The sequence below is a fragment of the Limulus polyphemus genome, unplaced genomic scaffold (assembly GCF_000517525.1).
Source record: "Limulus polyphemus unplaced genomic scaffold, Limulus_polyphemus-2.1.2 Scaffold3027, whole genome shotgun sequence".
Lineage (NCBI taxonomy): Eukaryota > Metazoa > Arthropoda > Merostomata > Xiphosura > Limulidae > Limulus > Limulus polyphemus.
In genome coordinates this window covers 68,261-87,532 of record NW_013668637.1, presented here as the reverse complement: position 1 = coordinate 87,532, position 19,272 = coordinate 68,261, and the positions used below count along the sequence as shown (strand labels likewise).

General features: G+C 30.1%; 1 protein-coding gene across 1 annotated transcript in view; it reads right to left on the bottom strand.

The window, feature by feature from the left end:
• Nucleotides 1-19,272, bottom strand: part of LOC106468498 (serine/threonine-protein kinase mTOR-like) — a gene marked incomplete at its 5' end in the record, with an annotated part of 108,081 nt that overhangs the window by 23,169 nt on the left and 65,640 nt on the right. Inside the window, 4 exons of the mRNA XM_013928928.1 lie at nucleotides 226-360; nucleotides 4,041-4,223; nucleotides 5,762-5,983; nucleotides 8,817-8,913. Coding sequence (XP_013784382.1) covers nucleotides 226-360; nucleotides 4,041-4,223; nucleotides 5,762-5,983; nucleotides 8,817-8,913 — 637 coding nt within the window. The remainder of the gene's footprint in view (nucleotides 1-225; nucleotides 361-4,040; nucleotides 4,224-5,761; nucleotides 5,984-8,816; nucleotides 8,914-19,272) is intronic.

Sequence of the window (19,272 nt, the reverse complement as noted above, 5' to 3'; positions counted from 1 at the left end):
ATATAATAACATCTTTCAGAGTGCATAAACATAATCCTCCAGTCATACCAAACTACTCTTGTATACATATAGCACATCTTTAGTGGAATAGAACACAGACATGTGAAAGGTTAAATAATTAATAACCTTTTTACATAACAATTATCAAAATCAATAAAATCCTGTTAATATCAGGATATTAGAATTACTCTGTTACTTGTTTAATGATAATAAAAAAAGACTTACCTGTGGGAGTTGCTTAGAAATACGTCTAAAAACATGATAATACAAGTCCCAAGCCTGTGTCAGGTCTTTCACATTGTTTGATCTCTGGTATCGACGACACCATTCATTTGCTTCCATAAGCTCTCGTCCATAAGCCTGAGTTGAAGATAAAACACACACACACATGTATAAACTGCTACCTTCAAAATTTGAAATTAAGGATTTTCAATAGTAATTAAGCAACTATAATGTCCATGTAAATATAAAAGTTTGACACTAATCTTAGTGTTTGTAAACTTCCTCTAAATTCTTAGTTTTAATGTCTTGTTCAAACAATTCATTCAAAATCATTTATTATGTAATAAAATTCAATACTTTACACTTAATTTACCATGCATATTTTTGTTTCTTAATTTTACATACCATGTAATAAGGATCAACTAATTATTTCTAAATAAAGCTGGTTATCACACAAATATCCAATATTTAAAATAAAATGTTAACATAGAATTTAATATCTAACTTTACTGCATAGTTCAGATGTTGAGAAAAAAAAACTATTTTACAGAAAAAAATGATGCATTCATAGATGAAACAAGCTTATATTGTTCTTCTCTTTTTTGTATTAAAAATGACTAAACTACAAATATCTATTCAATGTTTATGAAGAAGAAATACAAACACTCTTAAAATATTCAAAGAACAAAAAGTTCTAAAGCTCTTGAGAAATTAACTTAAGATGAGTATTTAGTTTTACTTTTTATTTCTGAGACTAAGTCATTAGATAAAACTTAAGTTGATTTAAATTTGTTTTCACATTGGGTGAAATAGTCAGTATTACTTAAACTCTATACCAAGCTTTCTTAAGTGAACCATCAATATGATTTGAGCTGTATACCAAGTTTCTTTTTATGTGAAGAGTCAGCATGCCTTAAACTGTATACCAAGTATTCTTGAGTGAACCGACAGTATGACTTGACTGTATACCAAGTATTCTTGAATGAACAGTCAGCATGTCTTAAACTGTATACCAAGTATTCTTGAGTAAACAGTCAGCATGTCTTAAACTGTATACCAAGTATTCTTGAGTAAACAGTCAGCATGTCTTAAACTGTATACCAAGTATTCTTGAGTAAACAGTCAGCATGTCTTAAACTGTATACCAAGTATTCTTGAGTAAACAGTCAGCATGTCTTAAACTGTATACCAAGTATTCTTGAGTAAACAGTCAGCATGTCTTAAACTGTATACCAAGTATTCTTGAGTAAACAGTCAGCATGTCTTAAACTGTATACCAAGTACTCTTGAGTAAACAGTCAGCATGTCTTAAACTGTACACCAAGCTTTTTTGAGTGAACAGTCAGGAAGACTTAAACTGTACACCAAGCTTTTTTGAGTGAACAGTCAGGAAGACTTAAACTGTACACCAAGCTTTTTTGAGTGAACAGTCAGGAAGACTTAAACTGGACATCAAACATTCTTGAGTCTGCAGATTAACTCCAAAATTCATATTGAGATAAAAAATTTACATCCTAGGAAATGAAAGCACAATTATGTTATTGATGAAACTCTTCATCAATTTGAAATACGTCCATCATGTTTAAGCAACATGTACAAATAAGTATCTTCTAAACTTTTCAGTATATTAATATTTTATGACAAATATCAATAATTACAGCAGATTACAGTAAAATAACTTTGAAACAAGCATTATTCAGCCAAGTAGACAAATGACTTCTAAACTCACATTTGGGAATTAGGGTGTATATTATTCATCAATTTCCAAAGAAAATATACAAACAATTTTATTCTGATTCTTTAAATTATTTCATTTTGCTTATTCAAAATATTAGACAACTAAAAATCACTTTATAACTCTAGTTTGTTCAACATTACAAGAGAGTAATATGTAAGTAATGAATTTCTGTTCTAAAACACAAAACGGTATGCTGCTATTATTTGCACAAATTACTTCTGTTTATAAACTAAACAAGAGATCAAAACTGTGATATTCAATTGCAATATAAGGGAAAGCAAACTTGAATATTCATTATATCAGCTAGTGTAAATAATTCTCAGACAATGTGACCATATTCTTATTAGTAAGTTCAACTTCAATTATAAGTTTTCTTTTCCTGAGAATTTGGTTAATTATTGTTTAGTAACACATTATTATTTGCTGTTACACAAACATGTTAGTTGCCCAAGTACAGTAGGTAAGCAAACAATATGATTAAGGACACCATCTAAATACTTCATAAACACTAGATTCATTATGGGGACAGTACAAGTATTCAAGGAAGAAATTATTATACAAACTTCACTCTAGCAAATAACTTGTGTATATAAAGGTCAACACTTAATACATATTTATTTATTGAAATAATTTATATCTCTTAACATACATCATTACACTGATTAATACTAAACATCTAAACAGAAACATGTAATACTATGTTATTTCTTGATACAAGAAACACAATAAACATAGACTTTAGGTCAGTGTTTGAGTACCACCTGATATTGTTTTCTCCTAATAAACATTATGCTGTTGTTTCCTTTATGTAATTTAATAATCTTTCCATGGACTGAAAACTTCTGGGCAGAAAGGTGATTGTTTTAATTTTCCAGGCTTAAAATTAAAGTTTTCCCATGTTTGAAAACAAATTCTATGCATAATTTCTCCAACAAGTTAAGCAATATTGGTGTAATTACTAAATTCTTATCAACTAATAATTTTCTAGTGATTATATCATGTTTCTCTCTTCATATTTTGATGGCAAATAATTCAGAATAGTAACTGACCAACACGAAGAGCTACCATACTAGTTCTTTACTGTGCCAGAGAAAACTAATAATAGCAATTATTCCATATTTTCAATCAAAAATGTATTGTCTTAAAATTTAATAAATATAACCTCTGGTCAGTCTTTTCAATGATAAAATCCAATTTTACAAGTACTAAAAAACTTTTTGTTGTAAGCTTTATTTATGGTTTGTGATTTAACTGGTTATGAGTTTATTGAAATGCAAGTGACCAGAACAGTATTGATAACTTCTGAAATCAGCTTCTAAAATTAAACTTCACATCTTTAGTTTCTCACTGCCTGCTTTGTTTTTAAAGACCTATGCTGAGTGGTTGAAGAAAAGCAGCAAAAAGAATAAAAAATCACAATATCAAAATAATAAATACTTCACTAAAAAAAAACCATTATGTTTGCTACTGCAAGTTGATTCCATAATTCTCATTTGAACATTTCACTAAATGTACATTTTGCACAACATTTATACTAATTTTATTGCTGGAAACAAACAAGCAATAGAACAACCATTTACCCAAACTTATAAAATCTCACACACTTAACAAAACCAATAGAGTTAAACCTCATATAAAGATTAAAACTCACACTTGCAGGAACTGTATCTAAACTTCATTGATAAAGGTGCTGAGGTAAGACAACCTTGATTTATTACAGAGATTTTTAACCAATGTTTTCCTTTGGTTTATTTGTATTCAAAGTAATGAAGATAGGATAAATTATTAATAATAATCTTCTTTAGATAACTTCTTTATTTAGGAGTCTACAAGGAAGATAAGTAACAATAAACATCAAACTGCATTTGTGCCAAGGAGAACCAGGAACTGACAATAATATTACTTAATGTTAGTTATCTATTAGGAGTTAAAAAGGTGACTTAACAATGGTAGATTTAAGGATGGAAATATTTTTTATACTTTGGTTTTATATAGGTGTTATTAGAAAAGTATTTACCAATATTCATTTATATGTATTTAATATTATATATCTGAAATTTTATGAAAATTTAAAACTCACATGATTAAAGGATATTTCTTTTAGAGTTTGAGGGCCTCTTTCCATCATAGCATGCAATGGTTCCAAAGTGGAAAACATTCCTTTCACATTACGATCCCCAAAATAAAGTCTGGAAGCTTCTTCTAGACCTTCATGCCACAGCTCGTGCCACAGGATGGCCACACGGATCAACTCCTCACTAACCTGAAGTGATCAATAAATGTGATTAAGGTACATCACAAAGTATAAGTAACAACAAATTTTATTGAACACCTATTTTATCTATTCATATTTGCTTCAAAGGGACAGGCTGTTCAACAGTTTTAAAATAATTAATAATACAATAATGTCAGTTATTACTGAGCTTATACCTCTAAAGATGCTGTAGAATAAATAAATAACCATTGCTCCTTTCAATAAGTGTTACATAATGGCAATCTAAATCCGCCATTACACATTTTAAAATACAATTCTAATCTATTTTAGTTCATCTCCTGCCAAGAAAGAATGGGAAAAAATATATAATGTTATCAACATTTCTTAAAACCAAAATTAAACAAAATGTCTATAAGCTTTGCTTTGCAGTGTTCTGTAGGAATCTGAAACCTATACTATGTTTTTTTTTCTTTTCTGTTAGTTCCTAGAGCTTACATTTGTTTATATCAATGTGAATTAAAATGAGAATGATGTGATTTCAGTCTTCTAGATGTATTATAACTGAGCTATGAATTTAAACAAAGAGATGTGCATCTCAGCTATGAAATAGGCATACTCTTCAACTAAAAATACATTGTAAAGGGAAGGAGCTAAGCTTCAAAACAATGTAAATAGCTTGTGAATCATGCATTTTTATTATGTTATATATTTTGAAGTAGCTCAGTAAACATTACATTTGAACATTGCACAAAGTGTGTTTAGGAATAGTTCCTCGTAACTATTTAGAGGAATGGGATTTTATTGATATTTTCTAGTGACATTTTTCTTGTTGCTGATACTGGATTTCTTTACATACTCCTGTTTCACAGCAAAAAAATATTTTTATACAGCAAGAATTATGGTAAGGATACTTAGGGTAGACGAGTATGATGGTCTAAAGGATTGTACAATGGCATTCGATCACAGATCATCACTGGTTAAGAGAATTGATGTTCTTTAGCAGTGGAAAAAAAACAAAAAAAAAGCAAAAGAAATAACTAAAATAGGCAAGTCACCGAGTATAAAATACGTTAAACCTAACTGAATATGTAAAATGGAATTTTCAAATCGATAAACAAACAAACAAAAAAAATCCTGGTTTTACTTATTTTGTTCATATTTTTTTCATTGTGTACTTCAGTGATCATAAGTAAGCTACTTATGGTATTATTAAAATAAAATCAGATAACAAATTTATCATTTCAGTGATAAAATAATATAATGGATGTATTTACAATACTTTAGGCTAATAACGTAAAGGTAAAAATTGATATAAATACAAAGATATACAACATTATTTAGAAAGAATGTTCTAAGTTTCATGAATTTGATTCAACCGTTTCAGTTTCTGAGGGTAAAAACTGGGAGACATGAAATGATACATTTAGGCTTTTACTTTTTGGAGTTAACAGGTTGTTCTTGGAATATATACATGTTAACAGCACTTTAACTGAATGAAGTCCATTTTTCAACCCTTGACTGGGCAATGGCTTGTTTAGTAATTTGTTGCATGTTCATTCATTACTAAGATTTAAATGTACACTTACCATCATAGCCTGTGTGACCAGTTTAAAGCTGTGCTCCCTCATACTGTCTAGAACCTTGTTGGCTGCTTCTCTACGAGACTGTACAGAGGATTTGGAGGCTACAGTGAGTGGGTAGATCAAAGCCTGGGGATGGTACTTTCCAATATCTGTTAACAGTTGATGAATCAGTCGTCCCACGAAATGTCGAGGAGTGTCAATACGAGCTATGAGTTGAGGAATCACCTGATGAAAAAGAAAGAGTGAAAAAGAAAAATGATATTCTGACAAATAAACAGCTCCCCTTGACAGTAAGATGTATGAGTTTTCATCAGACTTATAATTATAAAGGTTTAATTTAAGTTTGAAAAGATGTTACTCTTAACTCAAGTTTCTATTACTTTTTATAGAAAAAAATATTGCAGTATGTAAGTTAGCTTTTATAGTACAAATATAAAATTTATATGAATGTAAGGATAGTGAAAGCTGTGAATTAAATAATAGTATGGATAGTATTAAATAAGAAATGCATTGGTACTATAATATTTAATCCTTAAGCTGACAAAGTATGATCCTTTTTACAATAAAATGTAATATCATTATTATTACAAACTGATGGTATCTTAATTACACCATTCATTACAGGCCAGTTTCCAATACATGCATAACAACATTACAAGTCACATGCCAGTTTCCAATACATGAATAACAACATTACAGACCACATTCCAGTTTCCAATACATGCATAACAACATTACAAGTCACATGCCAGTTTCCAATACATGAATAACAACATTACAGACCACACGCCAGTTTCCAATACATGAATAACAACATTACAGACCACACGCCAGTTTCCAATACATGCATAACAACATTACAGACCACACGCCAGTTTCCAATACATGAATAACATTACAGACCACACGCCAGTTTCCAATACATGAATAACAACATTACAGACCACATTCCAGTTTCCAATACATGCATAACAACATTACAGACCACATGCCAGTTTCCAATACATGCATAACATTACAGACCACATGCCAGTTTCCAAAACATGCATAACATTACAGACCACATGCCAGTTTCCAATACATGCATAACAACATCACAGACCACATGCCAGTTTCCAATACATGCATAACAACATTACAAGTCTCGTGCCAGTTTCCAATACATGCATAACAACATCACAGACCACATGCCAGTTTCCAATACATGCATAACAACATTACAAGTCTTGTGCCAGTTTCCAATACATGCATAACAACATTACAAGTCTCGTGCCAGTTTCCAATACATGCATAACAACATTACAAGTCTCGTGCCAGTTTCCAATACATGCATAACAACATTACAAGTCTCGTGCCAGTTTCTAATACATGCATAACAACATTACAAGTCACATGCAAGTTTCCAATACATGCATAACAACATTACAAGTCACATGCAAGTTTCCAATACAAAGTGCATAAAACTTGGCAAAATATAGTTAGTAAATCAAATTTTCATACATAAAATCTCAAGCTTCGCTTCTGTATATTACGTTACACTTGCTTGTTTCAAATTGCCCATTTTACATACTTTTACTGTCTCTATATGATGTCTTGGGTTTAATATAAATTACATATTTATAGTAGTTATTGCTTATCCATGATCTTACAATCTAGTTTTACAGCCTACAATCTTCTTTGTTAACAGAGATGTAAACCAGAAAGTGAAATCCATATGTTACATATGTCTCTCAAAGAAAAATGTCAATAAAACTAACATTCACTATTTGATTATTCATAACCAAAAGAAATTAAGATTTTAATTTATTGATTTCCATACAAAGCTTTCTTATTCTTACAATAGGTTTTGAGTTATTCTGCATTTATTTACTATTGCCGAGGTCACCTCGACCAGATAAGGGTATTTTAATCCACTTATAGCTTAGGTTAGGAAATCAGTTATGATAAAAAGTAGGGCTAAGTTTTTTCAAGGCTGAGAATAAAAACACAAGAGGCAAGACATAACTACTAAATTTTTTGCCTTTTATGTATATTGTTTAATTTGTTGTTATAAAAGAAACTAAAATCTAAAATCAGAAACTTCATAAAAGATAAATAAAATTTCTCAGTCAGGCATTCATGTAATTCAATACTTTGTTCACTGTCACTTTATATGCTCTTTGGATGATTTTTGGCTTTTTTATGCAGGTTTAGTAGTTAGACATGGTTCAAAGAGCAATAAAATAAAATGTGGATGTAACTGTTATGAGCCTGAGGCTGTTTAGGATAAATAATTTAAATTTTCTGTTACAATCTACAATCGTTTTAGAAAGAAAGAAAGAAAAAAAAAGAGTAATTTAGATTTCACATTTTATTGGGATGGTTATAATGTTGACAAATGGACCAAGGTCATATAGTTTTAGGGTAGAAAAAAAAGGCAGATAAAATATAGTTTTACTCAAAACGAAAAGAGCCTTTAGATATTTATTTAGGAGACTAGAGGTTATGAACATAAAATTTGAAAACTTTAAGATGACAAAATATACTTTTATTTTTAACATGAAAATCACCTTGCACTACTTAAATTAGTCAGAGCCTGAGTCAGACATACTAAAGTAAATTCAGAGGCAAATTTTTAATAGAAATACTTTACTAAAACTTTTGACTTTTTTGTGTACAACGTAATTGTAATGTTGACTAAAAGCTTACCAAATTTCGTGAAAGTACACTATATAAATTCAGATATGTAGTTTACATTAATTCTTCAATATGGGCTTGGTCCAATGAACCAACTCTGTGCTTCTAAGGCTAAACAGACATAACTTATCCAAAAGGAAATAGATAAAAACATTCAGATAATATACAGTATTTGAATGAAAATGAAAATAATATACGCAAGTTTTTGCCTTTGTTCTAGAGAAGTAAATCACAGAGCTAAAGTATAAGGTAGAACACTTACAGTTTAAGGGAAAGCTAAATAAAGTTACATAAATCTACTTCAATATTAATTATTAAACAAAGAGTGTTGTTGACTGTTACATATTCATTTTCTTGTATTTTTCAAAGGCAAGACACTCACTTGGAGCCATGTGTCTATCTGTGCAGTTTTAAGACCTTCAACTAAAGCTTCATACACTTCAGGCCATTGGCCATAGTCAAACCACAGTGTTAACAACCTGTAAGTTAATAATACAATTATTTAATGAGAGTCATAATTTTAATAAACTGTAATAAGTAATGTTCTATATTAATAAAACAACAAATAACTAAATATTAATAAAAGAAATTTAGTCTTTTTTACATTTAAGTTCCTATAGTCTCCAGTGGCTATACTTTTACATATTCTCAATAATCAAGAAAATGCAAAACAGTTGTTTAATATAAGTCACAATGGCACTTTCACTGGTCTCTGTACAATTTAGCACAATTTTGTTTATGGTAAATTAGACTGAGATCAGCTTATTATACATGTAAAAAATCAGTAGTCAATATGTAGAAATTGCCAGCAAATCTTATTTTCAAAGTGTATTATTATTACATGACAGTATTCTTTCTTCTCTTAGTCCAGAGATAACCTAATAAATGAGATTCTGATCAGGCACCATCTAATCAAAATGTTGATGCTATCTGCACACTTAAAGATAATATCTAGGCTTTTAATTTATGAATATTTTAAATTTACAATCTAAAACAAAATCACTGTCTGATGAAAGCCAGTACCAGAAAAATTCATAACCTTATCTTTGACAGTGTGAACTATTAATTCTCTACTGTGCTTCTCTTTGAGACTTGTAAAGAGAACTTGAAGGCTTATATAACTCTAAAACAAAACTAATTAAACCAACAGATTTTACATTTAGGCAGACAAAGAATTTTAAACAAATGTTTTATATTTCTTAAAAGCCTATATAATATGTTATAATTACAAATTAAAACATTATTTCTAATAACATTAATAGCCAATTTACTTTTTACAATTAAAAATTCAAAACCATTCAAACTGTTTGCTTTTAATGAAAGTAGTGCTTGTCATATAAAAGCTTTTGTAATCTATGATGAATCCATTTCAACCTGTAATGAAAGGCTGATAACACTGGGCAACAAGAAAAAAATTAAACTGGTTCTTTGTAATTTGACAATGCTGATTCTAAAAATCATGTTGAAAATTACTGATCATCTCCAATTTTTGAGTTATGATAAATTTATTCAAAATATTCTTATATATTGTGAAAATAATTTTTTCTTTAATAACTCTTTATTCATTGAAAATTGCATTTAAGAATGTATAACCTGCATGCTTTTATAAGTAATTTTCATGTATAGGGAACGAACAACAGGAATCAATGGCTTAGCATTCCTATTGTGCAAAACTACAGCTTTCAAACTAATTTTAGATGAATTGATAAAAAGTCTCCATTTTTGAGGATGATGTTTAGCACCTAATTCTTCCATTAGTACATCAACATTTGTACAGAAACACAAAGCATTTTGCAAGCTGTAGTGAGAAGCAAGATTTTGATGGTGACTTTGGTAAATTGAAACTCTTGTTCCTGCAGCTAATAAATTTCACTGCTTTAAACTAGAGCCAAAAAGTTCCCCATGCTGCTTTAATAGAGACGAGACAAGTCACAAACCAGATCATTTAGCTCTTCTTGTGTGATCAGATGAGGCAGTTTATGTTGAGGTGACAAAGGAATAGAATTACTAGATGAAGATGATTCATTTCTTCTTTACAGGGTAACTATTCTATTTCCCAATTTTCTGAAAGACCATCCTGATGAGGTACTGGTTTCATTGCAATATCTGGATATTTACCGTATTGTTCAATTTTGCCTGAATATCCAGATACATTAGTCATGCAAAAATAATAGTCAGTTAGATCATCTTTAGGTTACCACCATATTATGGGAACTGTAAACCACGTACTTGCTCTCTTCTTATTCAACCACTGTATCAAGCCAGATGTGTAAAGTGTACAATGCACAATGTTTTTCTTGATCACCAATTTTACATCCAAAATTGTGGTAGTAAGCAAACCTTTACCTTGTGATATTTGTAACAAATGTAGCAGAAACTGTTTGGGTGATTTATGCACTTTAGGACTTTACTTGAACTAGAGACAGATAGTATTTCAAATGATTTTCTAAAAATACAAAAGAATTGGAAAGCTTTTAGTAAAACGTAAAAGTCTGTTATTTACAAAAAATCAGATGTGTTAAAAAAAGGATTTGAAGTTAAGATATGCCAGTGAATTAATGACCAAATACCCACCTAGTTCATGACTGTATGTGTCTATGCCAAAACAAGACATCCATCTTTATGGACTGAAGGAACTCTACACAAGTTAACCAGTAAATACAATTTATATAATAAAGAGATAGACAATATTAAAGTATTCTTCCTAAAAAAATGTCTTTCCAATAGGTATTATAGACCAAATAATTCAAAACTATTTAAACAAGTTATTCTACACTACCTAGCTGGAATGTAACAAAACATAAAATTACTTTAGTCCTCTCCATACACTGAAAAACATGCTATTCTGATGTGCGTCTTTTTAGGTATAAATATCATATAATTACCTTCAAAACTTCTAATGTGATATGTTAATATATATGTCCTAAATGTTTATAATGATTCCACCACTAGGGACATGCTAATATAAAATTAAGTCATTTTCAAGTATTACAAAACATGCACTGAATGAATGTAATGAACCTACAAACAGAGAACAATTGAAAATCTTTGCTAGGGTCAACAATGAACAAGAATTGCAAATAAAGTAAAGTCTAATGATTAATAGACTCAAACTGAAGTTGAACAAGTAAAACAGTAAGGTTCATTTAATGTTGAAACTTTGAGTATTAAATGATGAGTTTATGCACACAGTAAATTCAGAGTTAGAATAAAAATTCTCCAAAATGGCATCAGTCTAACAGACCAATCCCATGTACAGAGAGTTTCCATACGGTACTATGCAGGTAAGTTAAATAAGTAAAGTTAATGTTAAATGATATCTTATTTTGAAAAGCTGTCACCAACTACATGCCCATTATTATTATTATTTAATCATTTTAAATGCAATCAAGACTGTATCCTAAATTTTGGAGATTTCTGAAGCATTTTAAAGCACATAATGTAAAGTGAGAAAAAAGGTGCAGTTTCACTGGTAGGCAAATACTGGTATGTTGATGTATGGCTTTTTGACCGAAAGAAAATGCAGAAATATTTTGGTCCTATATTAACTCTCTCCAAATGGGCTCAGTCAATTTGACCGACCATGTGACCACTTTGTACTCATTTAATGTCTTTATAGATTTGATACTACTAACTTTTGATATGACCCGGTATGGCCAGGTGGTTAGGGTGCTCGACTCGTAATCTGAGGGTCGCGGGTTCGAATCCCCGTCACACCAAACATGCCAACCTCCGCCTTTGCCTGGTCCCAAGTCCAGGATGTGAAAGGAGGAGGGTTGGGTGCGGGGCTAGCAACTCCACCCCGTAAAAACCAACCTGCTACAAGTAACTGCAACAACAACTTCCATTGGGAGGTGTTGTTGCAGCCCTATGCTCCACTGGGAATTTACAGGAATAATAAAAAAAAACAAAAAACTTTTGATATAGTGTGTATATCCTCACGAAATTTGGCAGCCTTTCAGTAAACATTACATGTCTTTCACATACAAAAAATCATATTTTTTAGTGAAGTATTTTTAATAAACTAAAAATAGATTTGTCCTTGAGTATTCGTTTTGAATAGTCCATGTGCAAAGCGATTTTCATGTTACGATTAAAAATACTAATTCTTCATCTCAAAAATCTCAAATTTCACTAGTGTAATTTCTAAAACCTCCTAAATACATTTCAAATGTTTGTTTTCAGTAAAACATTATATTTTATCTGTTATTTTCTCTACCCTAATCCTATACAAGGTTAGTCAATTTAACTGACCTCATAACCACCACCACCACCACCACAAAAAAAAATAAATAAATTACCCTCCTTTTCTTTCTAGAATGACTTCATATGTAGTCTGAAACTCCATTCATTTATTTTAAGTAGCTTTAAACTTGTTACAATATACATCTATTTACAATTAAATTTTATTGTTTGATTGCCCTTTGAACTGTGTCTAACTACTAATCGAGCTATTATAAGATGTAAATCACTTGGGGAATGTGCAGCTCATGTTACGCTATTGTATTACATTACCCACGAGCTACTCTGAGCTGCTCATATGTGTGCCTCATTAAATATTTCTATTATTATTATTGTTTATTTTACCTAATCTAACCTTAACTAACTTAGAGAGATCTCTATTTTTACATTTTAGTTACTTTTAAAATAATGAATAGAGAATCAACATGAAAAACAAGACATAAAGTACTTAACTGAGTATTCTTTTCTTTTGCTGTTGACTATCAGTGACACTTAACCCTACTTTTTTTTACACTATGGTAGTAGTGCATTAAATAATCTTTATTTGACTAAAGAAAGCACCAAAGAACATAGAATAATAACATGCAAAAAGCAGACAATTTCCTCTAACAAGCAAAATTTTTCTGGCTTTCTAACAATGCAACAAGAGATGTTACAAATTCGTCCAAGCTAGTCTGTTGTGATTCCCGTGGGAACCAAAGTTGTATTACAAGTAAAATTGACTATTCTGTGTTCAGAAGACAATGTAATAGAATACATCATTTGATAGATGAAAACCTTGACTTTATAGTGGTTATAGATAATATATAATTAAACATAAGAGAGAACTATGAACAAATCCTGAAAGAGAGGATGTGACTGGTTAGTGTTGCAGGAGGGGTCTGATTTTCTATTTGATAGCTCTGTACCCAAACAAAACTGAAGGTAATAAAAATTATGGTTTCTCTGAGCAATGACGATTTTAAAGTGAGTAATTTACAATTACTTTCGTAGTTACTGGAGGGGAGGTGGATAAAACAGAGAAGATGCCTAGAGAAAATGTGTCACACTAGGGGAACTTCAAGATTTGTTTAAATATTGCCTTATAAAATTAAGAACGTAAAACTTATTTACTATTAAACTATGTATTATTAGCTAAAATTTTAGGCTCTTCTAATTGGTATAACATAAACAAAATGTAGTTCAATAAAATTCTGAATGTAAGACACTAAAAACTTTGTGTAATGCACAGTAAAGGATACCATATTTTGAAATACATCAGCAAGAATATTTCATTATTTATGAACAATCATCGAGTTCTAAATATATAATGAATGTATTTGCAAGCAGTATGTTTTATAATAAAGTTAAAGTAAGTACAGACTTACACATGTAATAGTTTAACACCAGTTCCTGTTATTAATAAGTTTGAAAAGAACTTGGTAATTTGGTTTTATTTAAAATATTACAATAAGCCTACGAGAATAGAAACGAGAAAATAAATTTGATGATTAAACCAACAATGGAAATTATGAATCATATCTTACACTATTCTCTTGATACTATCCTTAAACAACTGCAAGTATTCAAAAATATAAATAATAAGGTATTCCTCAATATACACGGCTCACATCGAAATTAATGTGTTTTCTTATAGCAAAGCCACATCGAGCTATCTGCTGTGTCCACCGAGGGGAATCGAACCCCTGATTTTAGCATTGTAAATCTGAAAACTTACTGCTGTCCCATTGGGGGACCACATTGAAATTAAAAGCACATATATGGTCTAGACCATGTACTGGTTAATTAATTAAAAACAGTTGCTATTTTTAACTTGAATGGCACTATATTTGACAAATGGATTAAACACCCATGTCAGAGACACTAAGAGCTACACAAAACCATCATTGATTTAGAACTGCTGAAATCATAGCCTGAACCTTATATTCTCCAATCCATAGCATGGCATGCAAACTACAAAGTCATGACTGACCCTTAATCATAGTACAGAGTTATGAAGAACTTGTCAGTTCATCAAAAATTAAGACTTGTGAATTTAATTCAAACATTGTTAGCAGGCTTTACAACACTTCCAATATATAATTTCTACATGCTTCAGGAGAATTTGAGTAAAACAAATATATATAAATCTGGGTTTGTACATTTAATAAGGGAAAGAAATTAAGACTTTTGTTCTTATGTTCTAGTGACCACATACTAGATTTCACAGACCTAAGGCTACACATATTCTAATGCAACATTTTTTGACTGACACCAACTCCAATACTAATTTCATATAGACTAATACTATGATAATATTAATATAACAGACAGTACCAAACCTGACAGGATAAGAGATAATATGAACTGAATAATTTGTATGATAGTGCTCAATCAACAGATGTATATATATTTTACCATTTACAAGGTTATGAAAGAAATTGAATATTTTTGTAAGAAAACAGATGAACTGAATAACAAATAAGAGGCAATTCTTTCCCTCCATGTGAAATTCTTTAATATTTTTCCCAATATTTTAGGTTCCACTTTGTTGTAACAGCGTTATATTTATTAATTAAATTAATGCCTTTAATGTGACAGAGAAACTATATGAGCTCGGAATAGAGCAATTCTTAAATACAAATGTGTGTTTATGTACATACATTTCTAAAACACTGGTTTTTGTTAGAATTTCACGTTTCATTGCCCTCTTCCTGAAAACTAGCCACACAATCACTTTGTTTTTGGTGTTTATTTCATGTAGGTGTACTCATTTTTAAAGCTGTAATGAACAGTAGTTAAGCCATCTAATGTAGTGGTGTCTATTAATGAAAGAAGGAGTCACTACATGGTTTAAGCAAGATTTATTTCCCTGTTTGAATAGCACCTATTTCATAAAAATAGTTTTAAAAAGGTACAATTACTCAGTTAACACACGAATTAGATGCTTTATATTTTTCCATGTGTCATTATTAAATGGTTCATTCAAGCAACACAATGAAAACAACTGGATTTTATAACAATTAATACCTTTCTGTTAAGAATAATTAAAAAAGTGATTCAGTTCAAAATCTGTTAAAAGTTCAGGTTGATCAACAAACTATAAGAAACAAAAACCAAGAGCTCTAATGCCTCAATTTCTATGTTTGATCATATATATATATATATACATATTTAGAGTAATAACTGATAAACAGAAAGTCCACTATTACTTTTTTCTTATTTTAGATACAATTCATGTCTGTGCTTGTGTCTAAAGACAATGAGAGTGAACTAAAATAAAAGCCAAATGCAAAAGAGAATGAAATTGTATGAATAAATAAGAAAAATAACGTTTATGAGAGAAAGCAAGTGAGGTCAGTAAGGCTAGAATAGTTTATGGCAAGAGAGCTGTATATTTAAATGGGTGAGAGAGATGATGTACTAAGCAGTACAGGCAGTAAACTGTTTGTATAATTTATAATAGCAAGTTTAATTCTGTAACGGTAAACAACCAACATACAATAAAACATAACTTTAATAATTTGTAATGTCTATTATTTAATACAGATTTATTATTAATGTCTGAATAGATTACTTTCTGTCTTTTTAATTTATTGCCAAAATGCTTGCTACATTAAATTGAAAGTATTTTATCCATGAATTATTGTAAAATATAAAAAAAAATCTGAGAATATGTTAAGTAAGTATCTGCAGAAAAATTTAGAAAATCTTCACGATTCTCTGGAGCATCTTCTATGTTTAATATTTGCAGTAATAATGGCTTATTATAGAAATGTAAATTAAGTAGATAAAACTCCATTGCTCCAATCACATTGTGTATCTTTTTGTATGCTAGTATATCACAGCAGAGGATGAAGGGGAAAGGCAGCCTTCAGAATCCACTATTATACAAATGGAATATTAATATTTAATTGGAGAATTTTGTTAAACTACTTTAGAAAGTTTGCTTTGTATTGATGTTTTTTGCATCCTTTTATCACTTTTACTTGATATTGTGTCAACCCCAGAGTTTCTCTTTAGTCTTAGAAATTTCTCTGACAGAAAATATTAGGGCAAAGCTTGAACATAGTTAAAGGCCTGAAATTCAAACAATTTGTGTGCAATTCTTTGATTTTCGGATAAAAATGATCATATTGTAGTGAATCTTTTATTCTATAAGAGTAATTGCAACATTAATGACAAAATTCTTTAAAAAACAGCAAAACAAAAAACCCCTAGTATTTATTAGTAATTTCACAACTTGAGGAGAATAAATGTACAGTTTAAAAATGCTGGACCCAGTCCTTTACAAGTTACACAACTGAACTGCAAACTTCTGACTCAACAACATAACCTTGATACCAGAAGTTAGAGAAAAGACCCAGAAAGAACAAACTTGACATTGAAGATTATCATAAGATCTGCTTAATAACAGAACACTTGCAAACTATACGATTAATTTTCAACTTTCTATACATATAAGCTCTAACTGAGTTTCAAGCAATATTAAATTAAAACTCCAGGTTTGAGTGTCTGGCTTACACAGTCTTCAATTTTCTTTTATCTACTAACAGATTACAACATCACAACTCTGTGCAAGATGATTACTAGCTATTGACAAAACATTTCACCATGTTATTTACATACAGTAGCAAACCGGTTTACTTATGACCATAGTTACTGTGACAAAGACCTCAGTGCTACCCACTGTCAATCATTTTGCCTCATTATGAATATAATGTTACAATTAATTCTAAGGGAATGTGAATTGGCACTGTGTATATGCAAACACAGACATCTAAACTAAACAAGAGAGGAAAGGGTATATAAAACAGAAGTATAATAATAAACAAAATGAAGAGAATACCTCGAAAAATGAGTACTATGTATGGATATACATAGAAAGGTGTTCATTTACAGATTGCAAATTTATAAATCATTGTACAATAATGATCATAAAGTTTCTATTTTTACTAAATATTACCATTTTCAAGGGCTTTTCACAAGTAAAAAGTATTCTTTTCAAAACCATTTTGAATTACATGAGGAATGGGCTACTCGCAAGCGTACCTCATGAAAATGTTTTATCATTAGTATTATACTTTATTTTGCCTAATCTAACCTTACCAGACCTAAACAGTTTCTACTTTTTATATTTTGTTACTTTTATAATAATAAATAAAGAACACACATGAAAAACAAGAAATATAGTACTTACCTGGGTCTTTTTTTCTGCTGTTGATTATCAATGAAACTTAACCCTACATTTTTTTACTAATGGTACTACTGCACTAAATAATTATTATTTAATTAAATAATGCACCTAAGAATACAAAATAACAAGTAAAAAATAAACAATATTCAATATCATGATTTTTCTGGCTTTCTAACTCGGTGATAAGAACCATTAATTTCATTAAACTTGTCTGTGTTGCCCATAGGGAATAAAGTTTGAAATGGAAGCAAAATGGACAATTCTCTGTACAGAAAAAAATTTAATATAATACATAATTCGATATATTTCTATTGAGTATAATAATATAGTATTAAACATCACAGAAAACTATTGGCAATTTCTGAAAGAGAGGATGTTAAAGGTAGGCGTGGCAATAGGGGTCTGATTGTCTATTTCATGACTCTGTAATCAAATGACATTGAAGGGTGTAAAAATTATGCATTGCCTGAGTGATGATGATATTGTAACGAGTAATTTACATTAAATTCCATACTTCTCAAAAGGGTGGTAAATAAATTACATAAGATGGGATACCTGGAGAGCAAATGTCACAATTCTCACACTAGGGGAAATATTTTTTAAATATTGCATTATAAAATTAAGAACTTAAAACTTATATAATATTTGAAATTTGGATTACTGGCTATATTTTGATGCCAAATTGATTCATATACCATGATAAAAATACTTTAAAATGTGCATGTAACTTGGTAAAATCTCACAACATGTGTAGAAAATTATGCCCATACAGAAAGAGTTAACACTTTTGAGAAGGGTCACAGGTGAAAGGCCATGTCATCTTCTTTGTTGACTCGCATTAAAAATTTTATTGAACTACTATTTCATGATTTTATGTCAATAAGTTTGGTATCAAACTGTGGATTATAATTCAAATTTTAGTACTATATATTACTCAATGTCTTAATTTAAAAGCAAATATTAAGAAAACACAGATGACCATCGATTTTTGTGTGTCACATGGTATGTTGAATGCAGCACTGGTTCAAATTAGATGTTTGTGAAGTCAAAATACTAAGTCTATAGTTTCAAATGAATTAGAAACTCAAATTACCGATATTGACAAGCTAGAATATAAAATAAGAGACTCTTATCTTTTGAATTTGCAAAGATATTGCTCATGTGATATCTCAAACACAGTGGCACTCCACCCACCTCTTTCCATTTTTGGAACTGCTCCCTTATATACATTTCCTTCTATATATGACATCATTAACCAATCGGAAGCTCAAAATGTCTCCCTAGTGAGTTTCTCGGCCATTTTAATGGCCTTGGTGCCATTTCTTTCTTTTGAACAAATATTTCAATGAGGTAGGGTGTCTTTAGTCTGCTCAAAATTTCATATTTTTATAGACTAAAATACATCTTGGTTACGGAGTTG